Consider the following 13,574-nt stretch of genomic DNA (forward strand, 5'->3'; position numbering starts at 1 on the left):
TAAATGATCGCGTCGCCGTGCGGATTGACGATGATTTGCCCCGATTGATGGGTTCGCACTTGCTAACCTAGGCTGTGTGCGCGCGTGCTTCTCCGCAACGGGAGTGGACGGATACTGCCCGCATGGAGATGAATCTCGGACTGACCCTCGACCACCCTTTCTTTATTTGCGAATGCTGCCGGGGCTGTCCGTGATCGTTGAACCATGGACTTTCCCGGAAGCGCTGGCACGAACATACATCTGATTGTAAGTGTGTCGACACGGTGTTCTAAACATGCGCTGACCGATAATTCTAGGATGGCTTCTCCACAATCTACTGGAGAATCTACACAGAGGAGGTTGGCATTGCCAATAACTCGCTGGATGGTCCCGCCAATGGATATACCATTCTAAAACATCTTGGTCGCCTCAAGGATCTGGAAGCTCGACTCCGAAATCTAAACTGTTTAGCGTCGTGCCCGAGGCGCCTCGGGCTCTGGGTTTTCTCCTCCACTCCGACCTTTGAACGGTTGCGCCCCTTGTACGTCAAGGAAGGAGATGATGAATCGAGGAAGATCACGGTTGATTCAACCACGCTAAAAGGTCTGCCTTGATTCCAGTCAACTCTGACACCTTGTATGCCTTTGCTAATCTCGAACATACAGTCTCCGCATCGGGTAGCATCTCATGCCAAGATTTGATCAAGGGGCTGTCGTCAGACTCCCAGAATAATGGTGCTCAATCAGCTGCTACACAGAGGCCACAGCAAAGCCAATCTTCATCGCGACGGCCTGATGGTTACAGCAGCTCGGCCGCTATCTACGCCTCTTTTATCTCGGCTGTCACGGGTGCGATTAGCCTACACCTTGTCCGAAACCATGGAGCATTGCCGCTCGGATCTCGTACTCTCTTCACTGCTGTGGAAAATGTTGGATATGAGAGCCCCCGAATTGACAATGGATCTCCATTTTCCAGGCCATGCCTAACCACAGTAAATGTCCAACTGATCACCCCTGGGATCTTGACAATCTCTCTCCAGACAATTTCCCAGTCCGGCATAATACAGCTGTGCAAGCAATCAGATGACATGGCGAATATGTTTCGGGTGCAATCAGGTACTGATATTTGGCTATGCCCTAACGGAACGGTTGCCCGCCTTGTAACGGCCAATATTGAGTCGCCTGCAGCATCATCACCGGGTAATGCAACCCCTGGATATACGACCATGAAGAGAAGACAATGGAAGCTGGATGTGGCCCAGTGGCTGATGAATTTTGGCCTACACATTGAATCGATCGATGAGGAGCCCTGGGTGGAGATAGAAGTTTGGGAACCTTTCTTTGCAAGGCTGGCAGGAGATGCACGACGCCAAGGCGACGAGTCACAGTCAGCCTTTTCTTTGAAGCGCATGCTATGGCCTGCAAGGTTTTGTTTCAAAAGGACAGATCCATCGATCCGATCCTCTTGGCCTCAGAGCCCTCTCGAAGACCCACTTGAGTTTGCAGAAAAGTGGCTCTCAAATGCGGATTCGCTCAAACTTAACCCTCCGATCGAAAATGTTCCGCGTCTGGAGGAAATTCAGCACAAAGACCATGAAATGACGTCTCCCAGAGCTGACAGCATGGAGAATTTCGAAAGCCTCTCACGAATGGCGCAGTATCCAGACCTGCAAACCACCAACTTGGTATACCCAACTCCACCAGACGGCGCTGCGGCGATCGGAATGAGCAATGTAAATACATCCGATGCTTATGCGGATGAGCATGACTTTGTATCTCCAGCTGCGGCGCCCGATACAACGAATCTCATCAATGCGGGCCCTTCCTCCAACCAGGCTGTTGGGACTGGTCGATATGATGCAAGTGATGACGATGATCTATTTGGGGAGATGAACGACAGAGACTTCGGGTCCAAAGGGATCACAGATGCCGATTTCAGCTTTTTCGATGACCCGGGTCTGGAGCATGAGAATATTGATGCTTCTATGGATATCCTTGATGACACTCCGCAGCCTGCCTTGGAAATAACGAACGCTGACGGGCTGACGACACAAGACCAAGCACTACAAATCGATAGCCATTTGGAACCCTCGATGATTGCCGCAATCGATCGACCAGAAGTTCATGAACCTCAGATCGAGCAGCAAAATCTGGTGTTGGCTGATGCACCTATGGGCTCCGAGGGGTCTCCGCAAGCCCCTCCAGAACCAGCCAGTCGGCCCATCAGTCCACCATTGAGCCCTGTGAAGATCAAGAGGATACTTTTCCCGACATTAGAAACAGATGACCGTCAGGATTCCAAAGAAGACCCTATTAAGCAAGGCCACTATCATCCCGTCGCGTTCGAAAAGAGACTGGGAGACTGGAACCAGAAGTATGGATCTGCGGGGAAATTTTTCTTTGCTTCTGGAAGTGCACCGGATGCCTTGGAATCGACTCCAGACTCCATTCCTACTGTCGGTTTACCTCATCGCGGTCGCAGTAGAAACGGCGCCATTCACGCAAGATCTTTGGGACAGAATGCGTCGTCTCCAGGTTTAGAAAGGGACACGCGGTCATTTTCGGCTTCAACTACCGACAGTAGTGACGAAAGCGATGAAGTTTCTTCTGAAGATCCCTCGATTGCCGTTGCTCTTCCAACGTTAAAACGGAAACGCGTTCCGTCAGACTCCGACATTCAATCTACTGCGTCGCCAGCTAAATCATCGGCAGTGCCTGATGGGAATCTTGGACTCAAAGTCGAGAATTGCACGTTCTTGGGCAATTTTCTTGCTAATTTCTCTGACTGGACTTTCACTGGTTACTTCTCTGCACTCCAGATCCAGCAACTTCCCGTCTTGCTGCGTCCAGAAGACCAAGTCCCAATTGCACAGATACTGGTGGACCAAATCACGCAGTCTTCTTTGGACCATCAACTGGGCGGGCGCATTGGACTTTTCGGCCTTGAAAATGAGATTATGCCCTTGCGAACCGATCTCGAGAACACGAAATTCCTTGGCGAAGTTGCCAAGCTGGACCTCAAAGCATATGCCTCCTTGCACGAGGACGTTAATCTTGCTAGCTCACAGCAACAGCAGCCCCAAAACTCGGGAAAAGGCGCCATTCACAGATTAGCAGCCCCTCATCTACGAATTCGTCGTGGCAAGGAGTATCTAGAGGGGCTTCCACCTGCTGTGTCTTTCTGGGAAACGTTTGGCCTTGGACCTGCACATGGATCGAAGGATATATCGGCTTATTGCATCTACCCCCCGGCAGCAGCCGAGGCAGCGGAAGGATTCTTGAGTCGCTTTGGCCTTTTGTACCAGAGCTGCAACTTTGGAACGCACAGTCGCGGTGAAAGTTCGCCGGCCTATCAGCAAGGATTGAGGGAGTGGGCTTCGGATTCCTCAGATTATGCCTCCATGATGCACTCTTTGAGAAAACTTTGCAAGGAGCTAGGTATGTTTAACCCCGTCAAAATATCAGTCTTTACTCATCCGTTCTAGGATTTTACCTGTCACAATCTCCGTCCAGCTTGGACAACCGTGTTGTTTACATCATCAATCCTTTCCCTCATGCAGCAGCCCTTGCTGATATCTGCGTGGCCTTTTGGCAACTTTTTCAACAACTGGTAGCGGATACCAACCGTCGACAAGCCCGACAGATTGACGACGTTGTACTGCAAATCGTCCCCATGAATTTCATCATCTCGGAGGACTCCATGGTCATACCCGCCCAGACAGATTATCTGAATCTAGCATTGGAGGTGTACAACCGATGTTGCCCGAGGGACGCCGATTCCAGCCCCCTGCTATCTGCCGCTGCTGTGCTCCTGGTCGAGTCTCTGCCGAAGACCATCCACTTTCGACTTGCTGCTGATCAGGGATCACCGCTGCAAGACGGGCGAAGTCTTCATATTGCATGCTCCAAAAGTTTAGATCAGCGCTGGCTGTCGGTGGCCTGGTCTGACGGAACTGGGAGCATTCAGACTAGCATGTCCTATTGCTTACGCTATCGTAACGGAGGCTCGACCAGGATGGTCTCCGAGGTACGCGGTGAGATATGGAGCACCACCAAACATATTATGGATAAGCTCCAGGCTCGATGGAGAGTAGTCTTGGTGCATACTGAGGCCGTGGATGCGGACGAGGTCGAAGGTGAGATTCCGCGCCTGCTGCCAAATCACAAGTCCGAGGTTGCTAACTTTGATAGCCTGGACCAATTTTGCCGAACAACAAAACAAGTGTCGGGCCGGGGCCATGGAATTGACTATTCTCACCGTCAGCACTGTGCCTGAGCTCACACTGGAGCCTTCAGTTACTCCCATGACCACCAGCGTCCTCAACGCCCCGTTCTCATCCACTCCCGTTTCCACTCCCAACCCAAGTGTCAACATCGCTTCACCGGAACAGTCGGGCAATGCGGCGACTCCCAGTGCCGCATACAATGCTTTAACCCCCACGGAGCCGTCGCTGGAACCGGATTCTGACGTTGTTCTCGCCGACGTCTGTGACGAGTCCTGGGCGATTGTCCTGTCCCACCGACTCAACATTTCCCCCCACATTACTGACTTCCGCCCTGCTCTGGTCAGCGGGTATCTTCTTCGTCGCAAGGGCACCACTGATGGCGACGGTGTTTTCTCGATGACGGTTAATCTTGTCTACTCGCAGCGCCCGTCCCAATCACACGAGGGCATTCTAAAGGATATCCTGGGGATGTATCGCGACTTGGCTTCGCTGGCCCGTGCAAGAGGCATGCGCAGCGTACAGGGCAACACATTGCCCGGGCATATTGCAACGGCTCTGCGAGCGCAGGAGCTTCTGAGCTATGTTTTCTAGGGGAATGTTTATTGACCCCACATCTCTTTTCGGCGGCGGCGTCCTGGTTTCGTTTTGTTTCGGCTTAGATGTACGATGTTTTTCGTGATGCATTGCGTGTTTTCTTCTACGGGACAGGTGGTGATACCATTGGCGGCATGAGTTTGATTTTTTGCAGCAGCGAATAGCATCTCTCATTCGGCAGCTTTCACCCCCCGCTTATCAACAAGCAAGGCCGTCTTGCTCGTGTACATAGCCTCGATCGAATCGAGTCTCTATTTGGCTGGATGCCACGTCCATATTGCACAAGCCCGTTTAACCGGGGAATTGATTGCATCGATCGTCTCAAGCGTCATGTATCGTATAGTTCCACAGGAAGACCATGTCCATCAGAAAGTCATCGTCAAAGTACATGCAAGAAAAAAAAAACTACTCAGGATGGAAAAGCGCAAGAACAAAGGATAGCACCCATCAACGCCGGGAAATCGGACAGGAAGCATATATCGCAGTACGCAGTTACTGCTCGGGGTTGTATACAAAAGTCGCAGCGCCATCAAATCGAAGAATCATATCGTGGCTCGTCGTGCGTGGGTCAACATGGCAAGAAGGGGTATCATGTCTCTTTTTTGGAGTTTCGGTTGGTTGTTAGGGAAATTTCGTGTCGTCGCCGAAGGCGATTCGAGTGCGCCCTCCGGGCGTCGGGCGATCGCCGCAGTCGCCCTGGTCATCCGCCTTCCGCGCTCTCTTCATCGGCTTCCCGCTTTCGTGAGAAGAACGAGACATGGTTCTGGACAGCGTAGATGGCGAATCCGACGATTGCCAGGATAAGGAAGAGCACGATGATGATGATCGCGATGGTGATGTTGCGCTGGACCATGGTAGCGAGTGGAGACCCGAACGGGTCGTGTCGTGGAGATGTGGATGTGGATGCTGTCAAGGGGAGAATGGAATGACAGGATGCAATGAGAGAGAGGAAGAGGTCGGGTGTAAAGGCTAGTCGTGAAGGCGAGGGCGTGCAGTGAAGAAGATTGAGTGCTCCAAGTGAGGAAGTCAGCGATGCGCTGGCGTTGTTGTATACTCTCGCCGTATGCAAATCAGCGCTCTTCGGATCGGCTCGTTTTCCTCTTGTGGAACGAAGCAAGTATAGGGAGTAGATTGAGCCTCGATTAGGATGCAAGAGGATAGGAAAATGACATCGATTGGAATGTCAACGGGGGGTTTTAAAGAGGGAAAAAAAAAGGTGATCGCCCTCCCAGCCATGTGCTTTTTTTTTCGCGATCGCGGTGGCTGGGAAGCGGGATGGCAGCATCACCAATTACAACTCACCATTCTACCATCTCCAGCACTCCAATCTTAACAAGATTCCTGGAGGATTGCAGTGTGAAGTGTGCCAATTGAATTGGCTCTGGATTGATCTGATGGACTGAGCGGCCTTGCGGGTTGTCCTGATAGCCCGATGCGGACTGTTGGTCATTTTCATTCCATGTTGCTAGTATTCACTCTACTGTGATACACTCTCTTGGGAGTTTCGACTTTGATATAAATGTAGTTGTTGTTGTCCATGACTACTGTGTTTATGGCTGTATAGATCGTCCGCTGTCAACTGCGGCTCCGCCCAAACCTCCACCTCTCCTCGACCTCATCTGCACCCCATCGCAACGAGCCATATCACCCAGACATCGATAATTGAGAACTCGTTGGATGGCACACACTCATCAAGTTATCCGACGCAGCACCGTCGCATTCAAATGCTCGGGCGAGACCGAGCGAATGCCAGCAAGATGCAGAGTCAGCTCCAGGTCACCAAGCAGACTACGGAGGACATGCGACACGCCCGCTTCGCCGCCAATGGCTAGGCCATAGACATACGGACGACCGATTAAGACCATCTTAGCACCCAGAGCCAGTGCCTTCGCGATATCGGCGCCACTCCGAACCCCAGAGTCGAAGATGATTTCCAGTTTGTCTTGGACAGCCTCCGCAATCTCTGGAAGGACATCGAGCGATCCGATTCCCCCGTCATGTTGACGCCCTCCATGGTTGGAGACCACGATGCCCTGCATTCCGGCTGCAACCGCCCGCTGCGCGTCCTGGGCAGTCTGAATACCCTTCAAGACGATGGGGCCGTCCCAGTGCTGCCGCAGGTGCTGCAGGTCCTCCCAGGAATGGCTGGTACCCGGGAAAATAGTTCGTGCCCACTCGGCTGCCGCGGTCCCCAAATCCTCTTCCACGTCCTTGTGATGACGCTCTCGGAACTGGCGGCGAAAGATGGGATCGGAGAATCCCAGCTCGACGCCGATATTATCGGGCCGCAAGAACGGGTTGAACGCGTTACACAGGTCTGACGGTCGCCATCCCAGAATATAGGTATCAAGGGTGACCACGAGGACCTTGTATCCTGCGGCCTTGGCCCGTTGCAACAGACTCGCGGTGATTTCATGGTGCTCGTTGGACGGCCAGTAGAGTTGAAACCAACGTGAGCCGTTGTCATTTGCAGTGGCAACACTCTCAATGCTGGTGGATGAGGCCGAGCTGAGGATGTACGTGATATTCTCCTTGCGAGCGGCCGTGGTTGCGGCGGTTTCGGCATCCCGGTGGAAGATTCGCTGCACTCCCACCGGCGCAATGGCGATGGGGTAGTCGTACTCCTCCCCAAATACAGTGGTCTTGAGGCTTGGAAAGCCTGATTTGACTAGTCGAGATGGAACAATGGCCCACTTGCGAAAGGCCGCTCGATTGTTGTCGTCGGTCTCGCGAAGGCCCGCAGAGCCCCAGGCATAACCAAAGCTGTCGGCAGGTAAGATTTGCTTGGCCTGAGCCTCCCATTCAAGTGGATTGAAGCTGATGGGAGGTTTTATATTATTCAGCCCATTTGCATACACCTCATTCTCATAGGTATGAGGATTCAACGTCGCCATTGTGGTCGGATGGGTCAAGAAGAAACGGGGATTGCCGATGAGGACCCTCCAGGTATGTAATGGTAGAATGAGAATACGTCAAGTCTCGACTCTGACATACATGGATATAGGTAACTTCTCAGGCTCTGACTTCCCTGATTCCCGGCGGAAGACCAGAGGGCAGCGTCATCCGAGATATCGACGAGCGTATGACCGATAGCATTATCATGATGTCATATATGATGAAATGCAACCTACCAATTAATGGACTAAATACCATGGCGTTATACATGTCCAACACGGCAGCAGGGGTAACCAACAAATGTCAACTCGATACATCATCGCACTCAAGATGAGATGACCGCACCTCGACTCGCCCGAAAGCGAGTGAGCTGACGACCCCATCGGCGTGATTGGGCAACCATCGCCAATATCCACTCGGATGTCCACTGCCCGTTGGATGCAGCCTTGGAGAAGGGGCCGAATACGTAACTGATATCCTGTAACACTAGGACTGTCCCCAGAGAGATCGGCCTCTCGCCGAACCGGGTTGTCTGGCTGCCCTGCAAGGCACGAGCTGAATGGCATGCTCCAGGCGGCGACATGGCCGAAAGTCTGGCTGCGCTAGAAGGAAAAAATAGAACAGCACGTCTGGCATCGTTTCTCCCGCATCTCAGATAATTCCCACGTTCCTAACGACCAAGGCGATGAAGAACGCGAGACAGCAATCTGTCGAGTCTATCACGCGGCCCATGTCTACATTGCGTTTAATAAAGCGGTCCAAAATTGCAATTTCGCCAAGCACATTCATGCAAAATGTTCATCGATTGATTTGCTTATTCATTTATTTATTCATTCATTTACTCATTTATTCATTTATTCTGGACTCCAGGTGTCAGAGTACAGTTTGATCGGCCACGATTCAGTCGTCCCGTTGCTGGCAACGGCGGTTTGCCCCGGACAGGCAGCATTGACGACCCGCTTAAAGACACACTGCAGTGGAAAAGCGCGTTAGTTCGTCATTCCGAGCAAGCAGGCCTCAACGGGCCCCGGGGGAGCAATATAGCCTACCTCGTCACTGTCACAGGTGTATTTCCATGAATTCTCTCCCACGACGACTAGATCTGCGAGCTGACAGATGGGAATACTCGCGTAGATCCCACCTGGGGGGCCTCCCTCACCGTTGAAGGCATTGAGCGTATCTTTCTCCGTATAAGTATAGTTGAAACCCCCATTGAGCTGCGAATAACCAGAGGCGGTGATCATCTCCTCCAGGGTAAGGCCCAAGACGGACAGCTCAGCGACCCCGGGAACAGGGTCGTATGCATCGCTAGGGTTCTTGCCTTCGGTCATCATCATCACAAAGTAGGTGCTCCCGTTGAACGTCGTCCTTTTCCACGTTAGCTCACTCGGGAAAGAGACGTCGACGGCAAGGACTCACCTCGAGATATCATTCTTGTCAATCTTCATATCGGCATAGCTAAGCCCGCGGTCATCGTACAGGTCGGAGCAGTTGACGATGTAGACACCCTGCTGATTCCACATATTCGAGACCACGACCGAGTAGAGCGACTTGATTGTCGAATTGGTGATTGAAAACTTCGTCCCCGAGCTCGGTTCTTGCGCAAACGCTCCGTTCTCGAGGAAGCCCAGGATACCGGTCGTGTTCTTATAGTATTTCTCCGATACTATGGGTGGATTATATGCCGGACTGAGGATCGTGTTGTTCCCCAGTTGGGTCACTCCTTGTATCACGGCATTTGTAGTGGCAATCACGTACTGCTCCGTGTTGGCCACGACCAGAAGCTCGTTCTGAATCCTGAAATCGATGCGGGATTAGCATGGAATGGAGGCAAGAGGGATCGGATTACGAACACTCCGACGGTTGCTGAAAGAAGAGCTCCCAGGTGCGCCGTGTCCAAGGTAGCGCCAGCACCAACTAGAGTGGCCAGGGATCCCAAGAGCCGGTAGCCGTTGATCGCTGCGCCCAGGGGGCCCGCGAGAAAGGTCGTGGCGAGAGTCATGATGGTGGAGAGAACAGTCATGGATCCTGAAAGGGCGGAATTCCGCCACGTCGAAGCCTTCGACCGTCAGCATGCAACGAACCCCGTAGGGGGGAAGTCGGAAGCGCCATACCGCCATTGTAAAGTTGTGCGCGACGAAGTAGTTCGTCAAGTAGTCGGTCATCCCGCCGAAATTGATCTGAGCCTCCTGGATGGCATCGATAATGTCGCCAATCCAGGTATGGAAATTCTGGATGGCGTAGATCACAAACCAATTCTTGGGGGTTTTTTCGTCGATAACGGCAGTGCAGCCCCCCGAATCGGATACCAGATTGCAAGGTTGGCCCCTACCGGACGAGGCGTCGATTGTTAGATATCGCCCACTTGCGGAGCTTCAACTGGTCTTACATGTTACATTCGAAATCGCTAACTCCGGGCGTGTCGCCGCGAATATAGTGTAGGAAGGTCTGTCCATCGTTCGTCATATTGTTGGAACTAGATCTCATTAGTTGGATTCAGCGAGTAGAGGAGGGATGTTCTCACAGCTGACGCAACCAGTCGTCCATATCATATTCTGCCCATGTGGAAACGTTTCGACTGTTCGCTTCGCACAAAAAGGTGTAGTTCTTGGAAGCGGTAGGAGTTGCCGACACAGAAGACGTGCTATAGGTGTGAGTCGAGCTTCGGGAAATGGTGTGAGTGCCCTGAATGCTCGTCGCAGAGCTCGTGGGGCTTGTACTTGCGGCGAGAGCTAGAAGAATGAGAAAAAGCATATCCAACGAAGAACAGAGACCATGAAAAGGGGCGTACCAAGCGATACTAGCAGAAATAATCTTGAATGCATTGCGTCGAACAAGTGGAATGGCGCAGTGTCACACACAATGCTTCCAGGTGGGAGATGCCTCGTTTTACCTTCAGCTTCCACGAGGTAAGCACTACATGCTAAATAGCAATGGTCGCAGACACGACCATAGATAGCAGATAGTAACCCCAGCACCTCCGCAGCGGAGCTCCGGAAGAAGATACCCCAATACGTAACGTATACACTCGGGGCCAAATCCAAGATATGCATCTAGTTCTCCACTGGTGTAGATGTAGTCTACTTACGTACTCTGGTTCTTATCTTGCGCTGGGTAGCAACAGTGGAGATTCATTAATCACGACATCGTAAGCTTGATGGGAGGGATACAGCGCGGCAACCATATCGGCCCACCCAGACATCCATGGATGTGTGATAGTTCTCTGCGTAAGCATGTTGCGAAGCACATGAAACCCATGTCTACCTGCAGGAACACCGATGCAGTCAGCATAACCCATGTGCAGTCAACGGGGCGTGGAGATAGGATAGCTGACGACGGAGTAGTTTCGAGGTCCGACCTTCAGGCCAGCATCACCACATTAGGCCACCGGATCCAGTGGGGTGAATCTTTCGGACCTACAGTAGTCCATACAGGGATTATTTAGAGACCGATAGACGTGATCCCCCTGCCTTTTTCGGTAACGCTAGAGAGAGCCAAGCTTAGACTGGGGCCAGGAACCAGCCAGGTGCGAATCAGCAGACTCTGATTGGTGCATTTGTCTGAACCCGCGAATTTCCCATAGAATCCGGAATGCGATGCCACGGCGATCAGGCCCTGGGACTTTGTCTCTCCGTCGGCAACCGGCTCTGCGCTTGATGGTGTTCGTGCTCTGTGGCACTCGATCCGACTCCTCATATACGTTTTTAGGGCTCCACCGGCTCCGTGGGCCTGGAAGATGCAAACCGCCCCCTGTTTTTAGCGCGCCTCTCCATGCACGTTTAGCATGATTGTGGTTTCAATGTAACTCTGAGAAGAGCTTGTCGTGAGCCTTAACTCTCATGCGACTTGTCTCTCACGTCAGCTGCAAAGAGGTTTACATCGGGGATTGACAATGCATGATAGGTCGCGCTTTCAGATGAAGCATGCCATCGATAGCGATAGCGGCGAAAGTTCGGCTGGAGATTGCGACGACCCAACTTTAGCCCCCAATTCTTGCTTTTATGCTAGTGAGATCAATTAGCGTAGGAGGACCTCGAAGCGAGAGGAGGGCGAGGAAGACGCAGGGAGAAAAGGACAAGCCACCAGCGCTATGATGTCAGACAGTTGCGTGGTCGTTGAAGGTTGAAGTCTTGACTCGAATTAAACAAAACCAAGCCTTGCGAGCCTTGCGAGCCTCGCCGGTGAGATCTGGCAGGATTTCACGCTGGCCCACTCGCGACAGAAAGGGAAAGACTATGCATCGCCCTAGTTCAAAACGAAGACATGTAACCTGCCCCTCGTGAGGCCCCATACGGGAGATACAGTGATCCATCCTGCTATGTACGCAGCGCGTTAGGCGCTTCGTACATTGGCCAACGATAAGGACTCCGATATAAAGATATTGAGATTCTCGGCTCGCGGCTCTCCCACTCAGCTCAGCAATCCTTCGCTTCGCTAAGATGGTCTTGTTAAAAAATTCCGTCTGGCTCCTTCACCTCCTCCAGGGAGCTTTGGCACTGAGCCCCAGGCGGCGTGAAAGTGGAAGGATAACGGAGGTTCATACGCCCACCTGGTCGTCGGCGACCATTTCGTCCGCCACCTCCGTCACGCCTCCTGTCTCCAACACATCCACCTCTCGCACTCTGACCAAATCTCGTTTGCGGACTTCTCCCACGGTATCGTCCATCGCCTCGGGGTCTGCGGCGCCCCATTCCTCTCCTGCCAACAAATCTAGCTCTCGGACTGTGACCAGATCGCGTCTGCGGGCTTCTCCTTCGTCTTCGCGAACCCCATTAGTCTCTAGAACGCGTGCTCGTAAGTTCTCGCATTCTTTGCTTCTCTCTCGCCCCCATTCTGGTCCAAGCCGACTCTAATACCGCGATCTCGGAACAGGTACAACTGGAGTTTCCCGAACTCCAGCCCCTACGACTCGACGCAGCTCGACGTCGACGGCTCAACCAAGCACAACAGTCATCGGGTACTATATGTACGAGTCAGTGGAGGATTTAGGCGGATGTCAGCTCCCAAACAACGATGCTCTCTATGCGCCGGCCTCCAGCACATCCGGCGAGAAAAACTATCAGCCTTGCGTATACTATTATTCGCCAACCCAAACGGTGGCTCCCAATAAAGGCCCAATCACATCCACCCTGATCGACGGAGTCGTGGTGTACTGCACATCAGCGGAATACGTCGACTTCGACGTCACCGATCAAAAGACCTGCGTGGGGTCAAGCTCGGTGATCTCAACGAACACCGCCGTGGCCGCTGCATACTACTCCTCCAGCTCTTCGGTGCAAGCCTCCATCGAGGCATCCATCTCCTCAGCGTCAGTAGCGGCCTCCCCGACTGCTGCCGTCTGGATTGCGATGGGCTCCGGAGCCGGTACTCTGGAGGGCGAATATGGCAACACGCCGGAATGGGCGGCGTTCTATGTCGACAGCGGGAGCCTCGATCAACCAGATATGTGTGAGAAACCGACCTATACGGTCCTCGCGAAAGATGCCATCTACATTGGTAGCGAGGAGTATCCGGACACGATCAAGTTCGGCTCGAACAAGAAACTCAAGGACTGCGTCTATCAGGCCAAGACGTGGGATATCCATGGAGCAATCGGGGGTGACACCGGAATCGGATATTTCTATTGTCCAGATAATTCTCTGAACGTCAACGCCACTTGCACCGGTGACTTCCCGGCACAGAATAACCAGACGGTGTGCTGGTCGGATGATGACGACATGTTTTATCCCAAGACGGTGTGTCGGATTAGCCCTGATGACCATCTTTCATGAATTAGCAAGTGTGACGTGATGATATTTAAATGCAACGATTGATGAAATTTCAACTACTCAGCCTTTAGAAGGACTCCCGCTTCATCTCCATTGAAGGTTTTAGCTGATCG

The 13,574-nt window shown here is 52.5% G+C and overlaps 4 protein-coding genes across 4 annotated transcripts; 2 read left to right on the forward strand and 2 right to left on the reverse strand.

The window, feature by feature from the left end:
• Positions 1–204: 204 nt before the first annotated feature.
• N7459_001402 (uncharacterized protein) lies at positions 205–4,795 on the forward strand (the record flags this gene model as incomplete). The annotated part of the gene is made up of 5 exons (XM_056940587.1): positions 205–246; positions 297–582; positions 645–3,416; positions 3,464–4,114; positions 4,170–4,795. 5 exons carry the CDS (start codon positions 205–207, stop codon positions 4,793–4,795), a joined length of 4,377 nt encoding a protein of 1,458 aa, XP_056804867.1.
• Positions 4,796–6,489: 1,694 nt separating this feature from the next.
• N7459_001403 (FMN dependent dehydrogenase) lies at positions 6,490–7,692 on the reverse strand (the record flags this gene model as incomplete). The annotated part of the gene is made up of 1 exon (XM_056940588.1): positions 6,490–7,692. The coding sequence occupies one exon, from the start codon at positions 7,690–7,692 to the stop codon at positions 6,490–6,492; it is 1,203 nt and encodes a 400-aa protein (XP_056804868.1).
• An 855-nt stretch (positions 7,693–8,547) lies between these two features.
• N7459_001404 (uncharacterized protein) lies at positions 8,548–10,518 on the reverse strand (the record flags this gene model as incomplete). The annotated part of the gene is made up of 8 exons (XM_056940589.1): positions 8,548–8,664; positions 8,743–9,061; positions 9,113–9,490; positions 9,547–9,752; positions 9,808–10,021; positions 10,083–10,169; positions 10,218–10,425; positions 10,485–10,518. 8 exons carry the CDS (start codon positions 10,516–10,518, stop codon positions 8,548–8,550), a joined length of 1,563 nt encoding a protein of 520 aa, XP_056804869.1.
• Positions 10,519–12,132: 1,614 nt separating this feature from the next.
• On the forward strand, positions 12,133–13,464 carry N7459_001405 (uncharacterized protein; the record flags this gene model as incomplete). Its single annotated transcript, XM_056940590.1, has 2 exons — positions 12,133–12,487; positions 12,566–13,464. The coding sequence occupies 2 exons, from the start codon at positions 12,133–12,135 to the stop codon at positions 13,462–13,464; spliced, it is 1,254 nt and encodes a 417-aa protein (XP_056804870.1).
• Positions 13,465–13,574: the final 110 nt, after the last annotated feature.

This window comes from Penicillium hispanicum (genome assembly GCF_028827665.1).
Source record: "Penicillium hispanicum strain IBT 35686 chromosome Unknown utg000001l_segment0_segment0, whole genome shotgun sequence".
Taxonomy (NCBI): domain Eukaryota; kingdom Fungi; phylum Ascomycota; class Eurotiomycetes; order Eurotiales; family Aspergillaceae; genus Penicillium; species Penicillium hispanicum.